Source organism: Phyllopteryx taeniolatus, chromosome 15 (assembly GCF_024500385.1).
Source record: "Phyllopteryx taeniolatus isolate TA_2022b chromosome 15, UOR_Ptae_1.2, whole genome shotgun sequence".
Classification (NCBI taxonomy): Eukaryota; Metazoa; Chordata; class Actinopteri; order Syngnathiformes; family Syngnathidae; genus Phyllopteryx; species Phyllopteryx taeniolatus.
The window spans coordinates 5,873,816-5,892,953 of NC_084516.1; the positions used below are offsets into that span (position 1 = coordinate 5,873,816).

Here is a 19,138-nt window from a genome sequence, read left to right on the forward strand (position 1 = left end):
CCTGCAGTATGATCAAGTAGGAGGCGGCCGTGTCCAGATCTTGAGCCATGAGGCACTCTTCAAAGAGATCCTTGGGATTCCCCACGGCGGCGAATAGGTAGTTCCACAGGGCGTATTCAGTCTTGCGTGCGCAGTGCACGATGGTCTGGAGGAAGAGCGGGAACTCTGTGATGAACTTGGCCACGGTGGGCAGCAACGGATCGGGGATGGGCTCCCGTGACGTGGCCTCCTCCTCCAGCACCACGTGCACCATCAGCTCCATGACGTGAGGAAAGTACGGCAGGGAGGCGCACGATTGAGCCAGCATCAATGCCTGCGGTGCGAGGGAAACAATCAGGACTGTGTGGAAACGTGTTGGTTGGACTCATACTTTTAGTGGATTTACTCTCTGAGTCGCCAAGGTGTGGAAGCACTTCAACACGCACACAAAAATTCATATGCCGGAATTCCGGCACGACGCCAGAGTACTTGAAGCCATGAACTTTGTTTTGGGGGCTGGAATGGATTAATGGCATTCCCAGTCATTGTAATGGGGAAACATGATTAGAGATACAAGTGTTTTGAGTTACAAGCGTAATCATGGAACAAATTACATTTGTATGTCAAGGGCCAGGCACTAATGGTCTTGCCACAGAGCGCTTATGTTAAGTGTTTTCTCCACACACCTGTTCACCCAGGTTGCGAACCAGCAGCTGCCTGAGGATGTGGTGCAGGTAGATCTGTGAGGTCCTCTCCACGGTGCAGAAAGGAAACAGCGCCTCCAGAGGCTCGGAGGGCCCCTGCAGCCCGTCGTACAGCACCGTCTCATTGGTGGCACCCAGCACGAGAGCGTCCTCGAACAGCACGGCCAGCGGGTAGATGTTGATGTGGAAGGGAAGCATGATGCGCCGCGACAGGAAAGAGTGGGGCTTGCGGTGGTCCCGAGGGAACAGTGGCATCCACACCTTCATGCCCGCTTCGCCGCAAGAGAGCCACAGGGCCTCCAGCAGGTGGCGCTTCTTCCTGTCCGAGCGACAGGTGGTCCACACGTTCTCGACACACTGGGCCAGCACCACTGGCGGGCAGAATGGAAGCTATGCAGGAGGGGGGAAAAAAGAATCAGCAATCTCTTTTCAAAAATGAAACTGGAGATTAGAAATCAGATTAAACATTACAAATACAAATACGTTTTCCACAATATATTGAGATGTACCTGTACATTAAATCTATACTAGTAACAATAACATTCCATCAATATTCAAAATTTAAAATCCCTATTGTATTTTCTTTGTGTTTTGTTTGAACATCTCTCTTTTGTCCAACAATGTATTTGGATTTTTGATCGTAAATATTGAAGAGGATAACTTTTACCATTGGCGGCCCAACTATTTTTCAAGTATATTGGGGGGGGGGGGACTCTGAACATACCCCCATGGAACAGGATAATCACTCTGAATAACCTTGTCTGAAAGTGGGGAAAATGCTCAAATTCAACATGTTTATCAGTATGTGTGGATCCTGCTTTAATTTGGCTTGAAAGTCTATACTTACTGCTGTCTTAGTGCTTGGTGTACTGGAGATGACCAACACCAGCATACCACACAAGTCTCCTCACCCAAAACGCTGACAACACATTTTTTTGGATTGTCAATACTGAATAAGTCTAACATTTACGATCGTCGGCCTGGAATGTCGGCTCGCCGGTTTTGTGAGCACATCAACTGTAGGAAAAATGGCCTAACACCCCATACCACAGGATAATCGCTCAGAACAACCTTTTAGAAACATCTGACTTCGATCAGAAGAGAGGGAAAACGCTCAAATTCAGCTCTATTCTCGGTACGGCTGAAACAAAGTTCTCACCAGCTTCTTGTTGTTGGTGGACGTCTCCTTCTCTCGTACCTGCGGCCCTGAGCGGTCCCTTTGGAGCATGATCAGCTGGCCGGCCAGATTCAACATGATGCTCTCTGCCATGCAGGCCTGAGGTGGACCAACGCAGCAAAAATATGAAGATAGGACTGTACTTCACTGTGTGTGCGGTGTGTGTTGAATGGGTCACCTGCTGCGGGGCTTTCAGCGTGATGCCCGTCTCCGTGCGTACCGAGGTGAGCGTGACGGAGACCACCAGGGCGGGGTGAGGGATGTAGCGGGACATGGACACTTCCTGCAGCAGCTCCACACTGACAGACGGGTTTGGACTGAAACATAACATTACATATTAATTAACATACCGGTGCCGCTCTATAAATTAAAATATGGTAGAAAATTTAGTTTATTCCAGTAAGGTAAACCCCCGCTATTCCAATTTAAAAAATGAAACTCATATGATATATTATAGCAATCTTTCTGAACTGCTTCTCCTTGATACATTTTGATTAAACAAAAATACTCACAATTTCTATATTAAAAAACATTTTGACTGGTTATTGCGTACTATGCTAACTTCATGAGATGGAGAATTTGGGACTTTTTTTTAGCTCTAATTTATAATCATCAAAATGACAAAATAAAATAATGAACTATTTCACTGTGTGTCGAGAATCTATATAATACATGTCAACATTTGAATGATACCACCACCATATTCTGATTTATTTAGAGGTACATCCATGTGCACTAAAGTATGGGGACACCTCGACATCTAGTGAGACTGAAAATGGAACATGGCATCTTTTTTTTTTTTTTATCTTACAAAACACAACATAAGCCAGGGATTCCCATTTACTCTGCAGTGAAAGACCCAATGTTACTTGATTGGTCCAAAAATGGTTTACTACAAATAATGCATCTTTCTTCATCTATTGATCTATGCCAGCGACTTATATTGACTGGCAGAACAATTTAATCCTCTTCAACTAGATGACAAACGGTACAATTAACTTGTGCATCCATCTGTTGCCATTCACATTACAGAATAACCGCTTTGTGCTCAACTAAACAGGCCCGGATTTGTGAGTAAATTGAGACAAGAACATCAATATTTCAGCATACAGTATATACTTTTTCTGTTGTTGTTGTTCTGTGAGATTCCTCGACTGTAAAATACCTTGCCTTCGCGCAACAAAGCTTGGGAAACCCTGGTATAAGTGATGAGGCCTCCTACCTGTCGGTCCTCCTCTCGATGCTGTAGAGGCAGATGGAGCAGTCGGTTCTGAACAGGATGACCATGTCCCGGAAAACGTTCAGCAGCAGCGTGTCAGAGTGCAGCTTGGTGACTGACGCAAAGGCGTTATCCAGGTTGGATGAGCGCTGATACAGCCTCAGCTAAGAGGCGACAATGGGACACACATGAAATACTTGAATAGCTCACAAATTGATCTAGCAAAAGACATCAAGATTGGTAATGGTGAGGTCTCACCTGTTCTTGCTGGTCTATGAAATTGTAACAGGCCACCACCACAAAGTCGTTCCACCAAGCCAGACCGCCTGTTACCGTCATGTTCTGCTCCTACAGGGAACCAACAAAACACAAATTGTGACTACAGCCATTGATTGTACTTATTACCTTGCATTGGGAATCTACACATACTTGCCGCAACATTAGGCACCCCACCAGGGCTTGACATGAACTTTTTTGCTCACCAACCACTGTGGCTACTAGTTTCCCAGAGTTACCAGCCACAAAAAAATGCATGCATCATCAACGTCGGGCGGTCGGGGTGGTTACTTTCAACTGGGAACATTTTGTAGGTGATTGAGGGAACATTTTCCCAATTAAAATAAGGGCTGCCACAAATGATAATTTTGATAATCGACTCGTCACAGATTATTTTTGCGATGAGTCAACTAATCGGATCATACGTAAACTGCAGTTTATTGCAGCAGCAAGCAGCTGCTCTTATATAACCATCATTAGCTTCCAGCGTGAAGTGTTTAAGGTTTGTGCAAACTAAACATAAAGAGAATTAAGATAATTGTACATTTAACGTTTAATAAACTTTGCAGCTTGTTCCAGCATTCCTCACATTTTATGATGTTTATCTATGATAGAAATGAAGCTGATACTTTGGCCTTCAACATTTTTAGCTGTAAATGTTTAGTGCACTTTAAAATTGAACAAAAAAAACAAACTATGCACAATCAGAACACCAGAACTGGGAATAACCTCACCGTTCAATAAATGGCTGAAAGTGCATCAGCGACTGTGGCTCTTCTTGCCCACATGCGAGAGCATCACAGTACCTTAATTGCGCTCTTTTTTTTTTTTTTTTTTACTTCACTTGAGCGGTGGCATATCTGAAGCTTGCAGCAGAAAGCACACTGACCAAGCAATGAAAAAAACTCGCAAATTCTGGCACTCGGAAGTCAAGGTACCACTGTGTATAGTATAGTGTAGTATAGTACAACAGTGTATAGCTGCTCTACCTCATTATGAAGTTGGTAAATTACTGCTGCTTTCAAGGAAACAAAACTAGATAGATTTGCAGATGTATCTCATAAATTAGAATATGGTGGAAAACTTGATTTATTTCAGTTGCTCCCATTAAAAAAGTGAAACTCACATATTACATGGATTCCATTGACACTGAAATATTTCTTTTTTTGGGGGGGATAAATTTGATGATTATATCTTCCAGATAAGGAACCCCCCCCCAATTCAAATAAATTAGAATATCTTTATTAAATAAAGAAATTGGGGAGGGCTTGACCTTAAAAATATTTTCCTGAGATTAATTAATCTGTATAATAGGTCTTTGTGTACCTCATGTTAAGCATAAGCATATTTTTTGATGAAAGCAAAAAATCTTACAGTACTAGACAGTGTCTCTGTTAGCTGAAATACAGTACAAAAGCTCCTAAAGTTATTTTTTAATTTTTTTTACAGTCACACATACCTGAGTGATGTTTCCAAATAGTTTCCATTTCCTGGTGTACAAGGAGTAGTGTGCAAAGCCTCGCCTTCCTGCTATAGCCATGCACTGCCCTGCTGTGTCTATGGCTGCAAACTGCATACAAGATCACAGCGTAAATACAGGAAATTTCTTTCATATTGCAGTTTTTTTTTTAAGAAATTGAATATGCACTGGCGGCATCTCCAACACTTACCCGTATAGGCCAGTTGCTCTCTAAGTATGTGCTATGAATCTGGAGGAAAGAGTATAGAGCAGGGATGTCAAATTTCATCAGAGCCTGAAAGGAGTTTTATTTTTAATAGCAGGTGCATGTGTCTGTGCCTCTGTAGACGTGTCAAACTGTCTCGTCATAAGTAAGCGCAAAATCGAGCAAAAATTAGTAAACAAACAAACATCTTTGTAGAGGTTCTTTGGAAAAAGAAAGAGGAGAGCCCAAAATGATGAGAGGAAATAAAGAGCCCATAATTTCCATGAAAAAGAAAGTTTAAGAGTATTTAAGTGTTCCACTTGAAATAAGGGTTTATCACTACAGTGGTGCCTTGAGATACAAGTTTAATACGTTCCATGACCATGGTTGTAACTCACCTGGTATCTCAATTTATCTTACCCCTTTGAAATGAATAGAAATGCCATTAATCCGTTCCACCCTTTTCCCCAAAAACAATTTTTTTTAATGTTTGTTTTTAATAAGGAAAAATAGCACTCTATAATATTGTACATTATAAAAACAAGAGTAATAAACCCAAATAGAATGTAAAGAATGAAACAGTTTGGGCATCATAATTTAATGCTGCGATCCATTTTTTTGTGCTGCTCCATGTGCTTGCCTCACCACCAGGAGACAGGATAACACTACATACAGTCATGCAGACACAAACAAATAAGAGAAGACTTCTACTACTACTACTACTACTACTACTGTCACTCAGTAAGGTGCTGTAATATTAGCATTTTTTTGTAAATAAGGAATATATGCCTGTGAGTATTGTTAAATTATCTGTCTACATGCATTGCTCCGCCGTTTGTGTTCTTCAAAAACCGCAACTATTGATGCTAACCGTTAGCATGTCAGGTTGTTTTGCATTGTTTGTTAGGTAAGAGGACTTTCTTAAGGTAAAGGTGCCAAACTGCTGCTTATTGTGACGCGAGCTGAATTGAGTTCACTGCCACCATAGAGCGCTCGTCTCTCAAATTTGCGCTCACAAGTCAAAGCAAAAATGCGTCCGAAGGATGGCTCATATCTCGAAAACCTCGTAGGTCAAGTGACTCGTATCATCACAAATTGCCTAAAAAAAATTATAGAAATTGCAGTATTCCAATGTGTTCCAATTGCTCTTTAGATAATTCACTGCATTCTGACAATGCTGTTCATCCTTTCTACTTTAGCATTTACATGCCAAAGTATGTCTCAATGAGCTCAATGTCTCAAAGCTTTGGTACATATGACAAGTACACACACACACACATATATACATATATATATATATATATATATATATATATATATATATATATATATATATATATATATATATATACATATTCATGAGCGTTATGGGAAGCCTTGTATAGAGAAGAACGTCATCATCGGATCTGGCGAAATTTTGCAAACCATATTCCAAATCCCAAATAATACATTTTTAGTTCCTGGATCTCTTTCATTAACAAGTCCATTTCATCTTTTAATTCAATGTTTTCATGCACTGCGGTGTCCATGAATACAGGGTCCTGAGACAAAGCAAGACAATGTATGCCTGTGATGTGGGTTAGTCTGAACAAGTCCTGTAAACACCGCATGTACTGAGTCATATTTCTGACATGCAAAGAGCCCGTTAAAACAACAACAATTTGTTTCATGGTGAGTGGTATCTCTAATACTTAGTTTATTTGTTTTTATGCTGATCCTAGGCGCAAAACAGGTTGGGGAAAGCTGGTATAGAGGAAAACTTACTCAAGTTTACAATGTAAAATAATGATGTCTGTGCATCCCTACCTGGACCACATGCCAGTGCTTGTGCCCCAGTAAAGTGCTGAGTCCCTGAGATAGGGGGGAGTTGAGGTGGTGGTGGTGGTGATGGTGCAGGGGGCTGTCGTTATGCAGGTTCAAGCGCTTGTGCTGCTGCTGCGTGTCAGAGCTGCTATGGGCCTGCGCCGGGTCGCCGCACGTCAGGTAGAGGCGGTCCTCACCGTGCAACAGCACCTGCTCCTGGTTACTCTGATGAACAACATCATCTTTAGTATTGTGTCACAGGGGTGAGCGGCATGACTTGACTTGAGAAATGGTAGATTAAATGCTTGACTGATAGAGAGCGAGACATTGGTTTCCACATGAATGGCTTATACAATATTGACCCCTAAGGTCACAAATACTGACGGGTCTCACTCAGCTTTCCACCAACCGCAGGGGACGAAAGCACTGAAACCAAATTTACACTGTAAACATAAGTACTTTTATTCTATTTTGCTGTCAAATGCTCAAACGTACTCCATAGGCCATATTACTCCTTGGCATCACAGATTTTTTTTCTGTTCCACTGGTCTTCACCACTTTTACCCTGTTGGCAACAGTGCGTAAAATGAGAGGGAGTGAACACGCAATTTAGTAAAAGATAGCAATCTTAGTAAATCGTGCCCAACATGCCCACCAAATGTGTTCGAGGGAACATGCAATTTAGCACTAGTTGGGATCTTAGTAAATCAGGTCCAGTGTTAGGGTCCGAGCTCTGCCACAAATGGCGAAAATCTGCAAGTAATTGACATGCGCCCCCCACACAATTATCTCTGAAATTATCTATAGGTGCCAGAAGATGGCAGCAAAGCATGTTTCTATTAAACAGGGCAACGGCCTGTGTAAATGAAGCTCCCCCCTCACTTCAACATTGTTGCCAGCAGTTGGCACCAAATACTTTTATATTAGGCAGGGCTTTTGCCCGAACACAAAAACAGTGATTAGGTGAATTATGGAGGATGGGTTCCCACCCAAAAAATGAAAATTGTAGCGAATCAGGAATATGGGGGAACACTGTATATGACTAGACAAGTCCTGCCTATTTACATTCGAAAATCTGCATTTTCAAGATAGTGTGAAATGTGTTTTGTTTTTGAAAGATTATTATTATAATTTTTTGAAAATTATTTTTTGTGTCGCGTGGGCAAACCTGCCAATCCACCAGTAAGCTCCAATGCGGAATAAAGAGATAAAGATTATGAAATTTGAATTCAGGGGGTTTGTTTTTATAAAACTGGGAAAAAGAGAACAGCAATATGCAACATTTGTAACTCAAAAATAGGAGACACGACGACTATGACATCTAACTTCATCCGTTACTATAAAACCCACAAAAACAGGTAAGCTACATTAATTTCACAGTGTAGCTAACCGATAGCTGGTCAAACAAGAACTAAGCTCCATGTCAATAATGCGTTTAATTGAGAAGACAAAGTATTAGACAAGAAGAAGACTGGTTTCGGACCATTAAAAAATATGTGATTGTGAACGTGTTAGTACAGCCAACTAATGCAAGTACAGACACTGAGTGCAAAGTGGCAAATGTGTGAATATAAATTGTGACTGAGCAAGATTGTAGGACTTGAGACTCGCTTAAAATAAAATAATAACTTTACTCGACTTGCTTTAAATTTAACGTGGACTTGACTTGACTTCTGCCACAGTATATTATGACTTGCACATATGTGACTTAGTCCCACCTCTGCTGCGTCGTGACTGAATAGTGAACACCCCACGCAATTGTTTGTCGATCGGTCAGCTCACCGTGCAGGGGTTGACAGTGAGGGCGCTCTTGATGAAGTGGAACTGCAGTATGCCGGCCTGCGGGGACGACGGGGGAGGTGCGGCCATCTCCGCCTCTTGCTGCTCCTCCTTTGTCCTCCTCCTAGACTGCTTGGTGGGCAGCACCCACAGGTGGTAGCCCTCTGCTCCCCAGCTCTGCAACATACATAATCTTAAAAAATAAAAATAACTAAATACAGAAAATAAAAACTTTCGAGAGCACAAACCATGCAGGTGATTTTAAGGGGATCCTTTTTGGTGCCATCAGAGCGATACCTATACGAGGGGCCACAGAAAGTCACGTTTTGTTTGTTTTTTTACTTGTTGTTTTGGTTATGTTGATGTACGTCCACCCACGCAAAGTCCTCTCCCAGCGTGCAGATGAGCTGAGCGCCAAAGACGCTCCAAAGCGATAGGCCGCCACACTCCCACGTCACCATGGCGACACCGTAGTCAGGCGACCAGCAGATGAGCTTCACCGGACCAGTCTTGTTGTAGATGTCTACATATAGTGAGGGGAAAACAATAACACTTAAACAAAGTTACAGTGGGTCCTCTGTTTAAGACTCTCCCAAAATACGATGTTACAAACGGCACGCAATGTATACATTCGCTAAAAAGGTTTGTAATTATCTATAGATACCGGAAGATGGCAGCAATGCAGTACTTCCTGTTAGACAAGGTGGCAGGTCTGGATAAATGAAGCTCCTCCCCTGACGTTAACATACAATGGATATAAAAAGTCTACACACCCTTGTTCAAATGCGACCAAGATAAATAATTTCAAAACCTTTTCCACCTGTAATGTGACCTATAACCTGTATAACTCAATTGAAAAAAAAAAAATAATAATAATAATTTCAAGTAAAAAAAACAACAGAGATAATGTAGTTGCACAAGTGTGCACACCCTCATAAATGGCGATGTAGCTGCGTACAGAATTAATCAATCACATTAAAAACTTGGGTTAAATGGGATTCAGCACACACCTGCCACCATTTAAAGTACCTCTGATTAATCCTCAATAAAATTCAGATGTTCTAGTAGGATTTTCCTGACTTTTGTTTGTTGCTTTGTAGCAGAGGCCTGAATGTTTTGTGATAACACTGACTGGTAATTCAGACTTATTATTAGCATGTAGTAGCGTATGTTAGTGAAAGGAAAGCTGAGAGTAATGTTTGTCCCGCTAGGGGGAGCTGTGCCATCATTTTGTTTTATGGAATCTAACGGAGCCAGATATACCTGGGTAGTGTTTTGGGGTGAGCTCCAATTTGTGCGAGAGCTGCATAGATCCAGTTGCAGTGTCGATCATGTAGACCAGCACCGAGCCGCTGGAAAAGAGTAGAATAAGAGAATGAGGCCCAATTAGTAAACATCTACATCAGGGGTGGGCAAAGTATGGCCGTTCTTTTATCCGGCCCACCGAGCATTTACATGATCAAGTGTCCTATAATATTAATCTAACATTTTTTCTCCTAAAATTTGTTAATAAAAACGCATGCATCCATTTTTATATTCATTTATCTCAAATCAGTTAATTAGAAATAAAATAAAAACAATTTTACATTCATACATTTACCATGTTAACCAAATATCTGCAAAAATAGTATCTTTTTTTTTTTTTTTTTTTTTTATAAACTTCATCTACAAATGACTGGGCTCATCTGTCCGAGCACTAACATTTGCCCATCCCTGATCTACACTAAGCTAAGCTGTACTAATTTATTACTGTGGAGAAAATAATAGCTGCGCCTCCACAAAGAGAAGCCCGGCAAAGTGGTTGAGGTACAGCGCTACAGACATGTTTCTGACAAGCATACACTAGGGAGCGAGGGCAAACACGGCCTGACACATTCTCACAGCGGACATTCAACAATCGTCCTCTGTGGCACACAAGCAAACGCATGAAGGCTTCTTGCGCCAACGCCACACTGTGAGACAGACACAGGCCCGCACGCGCACGCGCACACACACACACACACACACACACACACACATCCAGCCAAATGTTGGTGAGGCCACTTACCTGGCGCAGCCAAACGCCATCAGTCTGTACTTGTTGTTAACGGCCACACAGGTGCCATCGCTCACATCTGCGGCCCAGACGCCCTGCAGCTGCTGGACACACAGGAAACGTTGATTTAAAACAGTGTACTAGTCGCTTAGGGCTTCTAGATTAACAGTGGTTATTTAGAAAGTTTTGTAACGCATTAATGGGATTTGTATTCATTTCAAAAGGGGAACGATGATTTGAGTTAAGAGCGTGGTCACAACAAATTAATTTCCTAAATCTAGGTACCACTGTATTTGGATGACGTCAAGATGGCATTGATGGGTATATCCGATGTGAGCGTCTACAGTGCACTCTCATCAGCAGATATATGATAGCTATCAGATTTTCATCCACTTTTGGAAGAGTTCCGATTCACATCTAAAGTTATCTGATTCCATTCCTTTTTTGTGCCACTTGAGAGAAGAGAAAAAAAAATGTCTCACTTAAATTATGCAGTGTAAACCCAGCCTTTGAGGCTCCACTCGATTTCTAAAGAATGTCTACCCAGTAGGGGTGATAAAAAGGGATGAAACAGTTATTTAACTTTACCTTTGTTTCTTACCTACTTTACAAGTGTAAAGATGCCATCTAACAGCTACTTTACATGAATAAACAACCTGGAAATGCCATTCATAAAACATTTCATCCTCTCCAAAACAAATTTTTCATTGTGATGGGAAAATGTGCTTCTTGTAATTTCCCTGCTCCTAAAAACAGCACGTCGTCTCATCAAGACCAATACGACATTCACCTCACTGAGCTGTAACGTGTGTGTGCAAATCAGAGGCTTTGAGTAGGTCTTGTGTACAAGTGTTCTCACATCCGCAGTGATGGTGCTGCTGAGCGGCGTGATGAAGCCCAGACGGCCGTCGCTGAGCACCACAGCGAAGCCATCCAATGTCTCGCAATACTCCACGCAGCGGATATGAATGCCCGCCAGGTCCAGAGACGGGCCTCCTACACACACACACATGCGCGCACACGCACGCGTAGTCAGGCTCAGATTAGTTCGCGATATTCATTTTGTGACCAGTGAGAATATGCTATTGAATATAGGGGTTCTCAAACTTTTTCGGTCCAGGAACGCCTTACAGGGGAGACGTTTTTCCAAGAACCCTCCCTCATAATCCTAACGGGAATTTTAACAGGCCACATGCAGCCCTAAATCCAATAAGAATTACAGTCCTGATTGAAACTTTGTGAACTCTCCTGACATGATCTCTCTTTTTGTAAAAAAACAAACCTTGTTAAGCATACATCCAAATCCCAATTTGTAGCGCATACCTTCGAGAGAGATATATTTTGTTTGTTTAATCTGAGCCTTAGCAGAATCATTTCCACATTGTTTTGCGTATGACAAGAAAGGAGGCTTTATTGAACAAAAGAATCACGTAATAACCACTTTCATACATAGCACACAATGATGCCTACTCACTCAACATGCAGACTGGCTAACGGTTAGCCAGTGAACAACCAGACCCTAACCTGTGCAAACGACAGCCAACCACACTCTCATTTCCTGATTCACGTCACTGACCAGGCCAGGCAAGGCCCTGCCTTTTAAAGCCACACACACTCAAAATCACAGATCCTACAATGTAGAACATGAGGATGGGAACCCCAAGGGGACAAAAACAATACAGTACCTCAGACAAGGTGTTATTGTACTGTATGTTGGTATTGTTTTTCAATAACACAAATCCATTAGCATCTTATTCGATTAAATCAATGGGATAATCGGTAGAATACTTTCGTTTTAAATTTTTCGATAACTGTGAGCTCTATTCCAGGCAGCAAATATTTTCCATATTTCGCCTGGCCTCACCTGTACAACTCCATATAAGAAGAGCGTGAGAGAGCTAGAAAGTCTTTGCAAATTCAGAGATGTCAGATTTATGTGATACGTCAAAACCATATTGGAGCTTTTTATTGACCAAAAGCTAAAATGTAGGTGGTAGTAATTGGTATATTATCTTTGTTGTATGTAAGGTATGCACTTTCTTAAATGATACAACAACGATGTATTGCAAATTATTTTGGGTACTTCCAAGTTACAGATTACGGACACTAGGGGTCCGCGGACCCCAGTTTGAGAACCCTGGGTCTAAACTGCTAGGCAGCGTCAAGACGACCGCAATCTGTGCAGTCTTGTCGCACCCCGAGCAGACTGCAGGTCGAGCGAGAATGGGATGGTGGTGAGGCAGATAGCTTTGCGTCCGTTGCCGCCGAGCCCGTCCCAGTGCAGCACATGGAGGTAGCCGTCTACTGTGCACACCAGCAGCTCCTCCTGGAGGGACTGGAGACTAACAGGAGGACAAAGGACAAGTGATTTGATGAATAAAAACAGAAGCATACTGTTTTTTTTCTGCGGTCTAGCTGACACTAGAGATGAAACTCTTTACAGTTTACCAATAAACCATGTTAAGATTTTAAAACGGTTAGTAATACCGTTTGAAAATATATTATCGTTAATACCATATTTAGTGTCACGTAAAGTTCAGACTGTAAGTCGCAACATTTTTCCAGAGCTAAGAACGATGTGATTTATTTGCGGATTTGGATCCCAGAAGCTTCACGCTCTCGTCGATTTTAGTTTCTCTTTACGAGCTAAAGAGATTTACTGTTCACTAATTTTTTGATGAGCTATGTTAACTTAACGTTTTTAAACTGCGATCAGCACACATTGAAGGATTCGGAACAATATTTAGATCTGATCTGCTCAAGCGTATACCCTCATCATGCCGAAAACATGATGTTGATTGCTTGTGATTATCCTAACATTCTGGATCTTATTTTTGCTGTGCAATTGCATTGTGTTGTGGAACTAGTAGTATTTTCTTTTCTGTGCTGTGTGTTTTCAGTCATATTTCATCATGTGTAATATGACAGTGGGCAAAATAGACTCAATTTTACAGTAATATGTTGCCAACTCAACCTACTCTTTAAAAAAAAAAAAAAAAAAAAAAAAAGTATCAACAGCGCTTGCACCAAGCTATAGCAATTGTACCCATGTACTGAATCAACGGTGAAAACAACAACCAGAATCTGTGCCCACTCATTCCTGGAGTGGAGGGTAATTGAGGAATTATCCCTGGGGTGCTGGTATCTCTGACTTCAGCACTCTTGAATAGCAGACCGAGCTCAATCTTGAGGCCTCAAGCAGGAATGACTAACAACTGGATGAACGTGTTTGAGTTGAAGAAAGTCATTCCAAAGCTTGTATATCATTAACCTAATAGCATAACTGCCGAAGTCATTTTTAACCTGCTGTCACAAGGTAATAAAAAAAAAAACAATGTGCTTGAAATGTGCTTAAAAAATTTCTTTTTTTTCTTTTTGTCTGCATAGAACGTGTTGCAGGCATCAATATCAAAATGAGTGAATATTTGCAAAAAAAAAGAACAAAACAAAAAACTGTTTATCAGTTTTAACATTAAATATCTTGTCTTTGTTGTGGATTCAACTGAATATAGATTGAAAAGGATTTGCAAGACATTGAATTCTGCTTTTATTTACATTTTAAACAACGTCCCAACTTTAATGGAATTCAGGTTTGTAAAACATTTAGGCAATATTTTTTGTTTTTTTATCAGATTTTTTTTGTTCTTCATGTCTTTTAGTAATACTGTGATACTCGTGATATTTTGGTCATGGCAATTGTGATATGACATTTTCATTCAGTTTTATCTGTAGTTGGTGTCAGACTACTTTGCTGCACACAAAGGTCACTGTGTGCACGTGTGAAGTGGTTCATTGTCTTGTGAACAGCAACAACACATCAGCAAGAAGAGAACTGCGTGGGGATGGGATTTTTTGTTTTTGCTCTTTGCAGCAAAAATAATATACAAATAACACACCTACTCAACGCCCGCACCAGCAAGCTGCACCAGTGAAATGCCAACAGAATGCTTGTCAGTGCTGCAACGAAGGCTTATAACGGCTGTCAAATGAAGACAGCGGAGGAGATGATAGCGATGAACGTGGAATGAACAAAAAGAGCTTGAGGAGGGATGAAGCGACAGCTCTTGTCCATCAGCAAACAAAAGGATGCTTGGTAGGCAGAGGAAAAACTGTCGAAAACACTGACGATAAAGCAGGTTCCCTATGTATTTTAACTATAGTTTTCACAATATTCATCTTATGTAAAGCAGCAAAAGAACAAGTCCGTGTGAGTGAAAAAAACCAAAAAAACAAGCATCTTTTTAATCAGCAAGCATGGTGGTGCTAGCGCATACCGTATTTTCACGACCATAAGGCGCAATTAAAAGTCTTACATTTTCTCCAAAATGGACGGGGCACCTTATAATGCGGCGTGCCTTACGCGTGCACCGAGTTCCAAAATCTGTAAATGTTGTTGTGTGACTTTGATGAGCGCTCCGCTTGCCTGACTGGGAGCATTTCCTGCCGACACGCTGCTTATATAGAGGAAAGGTGGACGTGACTGAGGACAGGATCCGGACGTTAAAGGGGGAAGGGTGCACGTGCAAGAGGACGCTAAAGGCACGCCCCCAGTAGGTATAACTCACTCTTTACATTGTGAAATACTTCAATAAAGTACAACCGAACTCAGTTTTGCTCCCGCTGCCTTTTTAAAAACATACGCTAGCATGCATGCTACCGTACGTTTTAGCGTGCATGCATGCTACCATATATTTTAAGCTAATGTATGTCTTAAAAAGCCTGCGCCCAATAATATGGTGCGCCTTATGTATGTGTTAAATACAGAAGTAGACCCCGTAACTGAGACTGCGCCTTTTACTACGGTGCGCCATATGGTCGCGGAAATACGGTACTTAACTACAGATTGTGGTCTTTCCACTTAATGCCTCCAATACACAACAGATTGTTCACGGTCAGTGGTTAGCCTCATAAGCTAGTACATTGAAATTGTATCAAATCTGATTATAAGAAGTCACAGATAATCACATTTCTCCAAAGTTCCTCCAACACGTTTCGAAAACAAAGTACCGGTAAAGCATAGAGAGTGTACCAAATAGGAAAATCTGCTACGCTATTCAAACATTTGTTACACTGGTTGTTTTCCAGCCAGCTTGTTTACATGTTTTTCTACAGAACAGGTCTACCAGAAAAGCTTGAATAGTGAGAGGCTAAAAGGGGGCATACTTCAGACAATAAAGCTGCTTTGTCACTCCATCTCTCAGCTTTGCTCAGCTCCACTTGCCAAGATTTAGGTTCTCTGCTTCATAATAACAAAACTGAAAATTGCTCAACATTGAGCTTGGGGGAGTAGACTCAAGTGGAGTCCACACAAACCGATAATCGGGCCAAATTTGAATAGCTTTCCCCCGTTACGATGAAAGTCGATGATGATGCCTGGTGGCACCGTGCTGCCTCTTACAGCTGGTTCATGGGAGTAGACTCGTGATTGTGGGTGGAGATATGGTTAAGTGGGTGATGTGCTCTGTTGGTCATCTCCAGTACAACATATGATAAGAGCCAACTGATTTTTTTCCCCTCATCATATGTATTTAAATTCTGTTGAGATGTTCAAAATCGGTATCTGTTTACCCCGCTTGAGGAGACAAATATTAATCAAGAGGCGACTGAGGGCAGCAAGAATATGAATCACTGCAGCAAAGTGGAGACTGTGGAGTATAATACTGTAGCGTCTAGTGGTAAAGCACCAGGGTAAGCGACATGACGCACGACATGTCTTAGACGGCATAACCGGCAGACGCGACATACACATCTGATGCCTCGATGAGATGACGAGTGATAAAAAAGACAAAGTCAACAGCCTACCTGGTGATGGGGGCCTCCAGATCGACAGGCTTCCTTATCTCCAGCGACAAAGCAGGGGCACATTGCTCCTCCTTATAACCCGGGGTCACCTTCACACGGGGGCTGCCCCTGTGCATACACATCCGCAATGTGAGCATAAAAGCAACAAATAGGTGCAACTCATGCCCCGACATGTTCACATCTGTTGGTATGCCATGTAGGAATGTGAACCCACCTCTCCAAGAGACAAGGTAGCAGTATTGGATTTTTTTGGAGGGACCAGGCTTGCATATTAATGTGTGTGAATGGAAGCACTCACTTTGGGTAGATTGCCTCGTAGAGGTACTTGTCGTCCGTGCTACCCAGTACAGAGAATAAGAGGATGTAGCCTTTGGCAGTCTGGAAACAAAGAGCAACAAGTTCAGTCAGTGAAGTAGCATCACTACAGTGCTTTTTAATTAATTATGGGTGGAATGTGAAAGAGAAAGGGCAAAGGGCCCCAAAAAAAAAAAATGACACGGGATAAGAAGCTACAACTATAAATGGAATTAAAGCTGCAAGTAGCTATGAACGAGTGGAAAGTACCATCAAACTTTGACGCCATGCTCCGTTCATATTAGCCAGCGTAGCTTAAAAAAAAAAGAAAAAACGCTTTGCAATTTCGAGCCACCCATATGTCTAGGATACATGCTTCGACTGGGGCTCTTTTGGACAAATTCCCTAGTAGGAGTTCATTAAAGTACAAGCCCTGGAATACCTAGAAAACCCTAACCCTGTGAAAATGAACACTCAAGCATTAAAAAGCTCCTGGCAGCATGATCAGGAAGTAATAATAATCTCTGTGGTAGGTCAGTCATAGTAATCACATGAAATAAACTGAACAAGGGAAGGGTGTATTGTTTGTTGTAAGCATGCTATTGGACAAGCGTAACAACATTTACATGCATCGTCACATTTTCTGCCGGTCTCAAATGAAACACATGGCTGCCCTCCTATTAGAAGACACTGAGCAGACCTGCTTTTGAGTGATTTATCTTCAACATGTACAATTGTGTAAAAGCATGCGCTCCACATCAGTTTTTAATCAGTATTTGGAGGTATTTCACATTCAAATTGCTCCCTGTATCTTCTAGTTATGAATGATAACATCGCCAGTGCCAAACAAGTCATGTGTAATGTATTTAAGGGAGGACTCAAGTTCAGCGTTGCATACTGATTTGAATACAGACTTTGTATATGTCATAATATCCTTGAAAATGGATCGTTTTGCTGTAGAATGACAGAGACGTTGCATTATTGACGACATAACGGCCATACAATTGACAGAAAATGAACTGTCAGGTGTTCAAACACAAAACTTAATGACTAAACGTTAAAAACATGAACCTGTTCTAAGCTAAGCTTAACAGAAAGCAGTAATGACCAATGACCAACGCCTGTATTATTAAACAAGACTAATGAATCACCTGAGCCACCACAAAGACACACCAACCTGCAGGAAACAATAACAGGCGGTACCGCAAAGCGATTGCAATTACCTTTAACACAGACATCTTTACCGGGCTGCATAGCTGATGTGGCATCTGTAAAGCTATATTAAGAATAAAAAAACAATAACTGGCCCAAGCTGTTGTATGAGCAAATACAGTAATAACACATCAAACTGTAAACCCCACTCTGGGTTATGATAGCAGCATAAGAATACATTGTCACACGGCACAAGGCGGCACGGTCAGCTACCGCCGTACTTTTACTGTTTTTCTTTTGAGTGTATCATACTTAGGCATAGAATTGTTTTTCATACAAATACCTATTTACTGTAATTATGACTTTACTATTGCGTTAGCATAGGCTAGTGAGAGAATACGTAAAATTCTGATTAGTGTATAAATTCTGATTAGAGTAGGAAGGGAACTCGGAAACAGAGGATCCGCTGTAGCTCCAATTTTATTTTCTCTTACGCAACATAAATAGGGCAGCAACGATCAGTCGAATAACTCGAATAAACTGATTACAAAAAAAGGTTAAAGCAAGACTAATTCTACTCCAGTCACACACACCACTTTGTGTAGAAATACGGCAGCAAGCAAGGAGGAAAGACAATGTCCAAAGTTTGGGATCATTTCACACTTAACAAGGAAGATGAAGTGCAACGTGTATCACAATCGCCAATACAAGGTAATGTATCGCTATTAGTTAATTTGATATAGCTGAGTTAGAATGTATTGTAATGCCCGCGCAAGAGGTCAAGGATAGACACAGCCGCCAGTGCACTTTCAATAGCTTTATTTAATGAACTAACAGTAAAAAAATAAATAAAAAAAACATAATGAGCACATTCATACATGAGCTGCCGATGGCCAAACCTCACCCCGAGTCATTCAACATGCAGACTGGCGAATGGGTTTGCCAGTTAACAGCCAGCCAACTCTACACTCTCATTGGCTGACGCCCACGTCACTCGCCACCCCAGGCTCTGCCTTTAAAAAGCCATACACTCTCAAAGTCACAGCTAATACAATGGAACGTGTGGATGGCAACCCCAAGTGTACAAAAATAATATCTGCACATTCATATGACATTGTGTTTAATAGTGCGAAAACAATTTCTATATGATACTCAACTTATCGATGGGAACTTAACGTGTACCCTAGTGTCAAAACGTGGTTTGGTATACAGGATTAGTGTACCAAGTGAACTGAACAACACTATACTGCTCAG

At 41.5% G+C, this 19,138-nt stretch overlaps 1 protein-coding gene across 3 annotated transcripts in view; it reads right to left on the reverse strand.

The window, feature by feature from the left end:
* The window catches only part of ric1 (RIC1 homolog, RAB6A GEF complex partner 1), a 40,251-nt gene that overhangs the window by 6,016 nt on the left and 15,097 nt on the right, over nucleotides 1-19,138 (reverse strand). For 2 of the 3 annotated variants that reach the window (XM_061799234.1, XM_061799232.1), the window contains exons 3-20: nucleotides 16,737-16,816; nucleotides 16,439-16,546; nucleotides 12,833-12,978; nucleotides 11,496-11,632; nucleotides 10,649-10,740; nucleotides 9,865-9,953; nucleotides 8,980-9,124; nucleotides 8,850-8,898; nucleotides 8,605-8,778; nucleotides 6,826-7,047; nucleotides 5,026-5,064; nucleotides 4,815-4,925; nucleotides 3,338-3,427; nucleotides 3,083-3,243; nucleotides 2,039-2,177; nucleotides 1,843-1,959; nucleotides 666-1,073; nucleotides 2-313 (exon numbers count right to left, since the gene is read on the reverse strand). In XM_061799234.1, the coding sequence (XP_061655218.1) occupies nucleotides 2-313; nucleotides 666-1,073; nucleotides 1,843-1,959; nucleotides 2,039-2,177; nucleotides 3,083-3,243; nucleotides 3,338-3,427; nucleotides 4,815-4,925; nucleotides 5,026-5,064; nucleotides 6,826-7,047; nucleotides 8,605-8,778; nucleotides 8,850-8,898; nucleotides 8,980-9,124; nucleotides 9,865-9,953; nucleotides 10,649-10,740; nucleotides 11,496-11,632; nucleotides 12,833-12,978; nucleotides 16,439-16,546; nucleotides 16,737-16,816 (2,619 nt within the window). The remainder of the gene's footprint in view (nucleotide 1; nucleotides 314-665; nucleotides 1,074-1,842; nucleotides 1,960-2,038; nucleotides 2,178-3,082; nucleotides 3,244-3,337; nucleotides 3,428-4,814; nucleotides 4,926-5,025; nucleotides 5,065-6,825; nucleotides 7,048-8,604; nucleotides 8,779-8,849; nucleotides 8,899-8,979; nucleotides 9,125-9,864; nucleotides 9,954-10,648; nucleotides 10,741-11,495; nucleotides 11,633-12,832; nucleotides 12,979-16,438; nucleotides 16,547-16,736; nucleotides 16,817-19,138) is intronic. The other variant, XM_061799233.1, reaches the window with a different exon arrangement.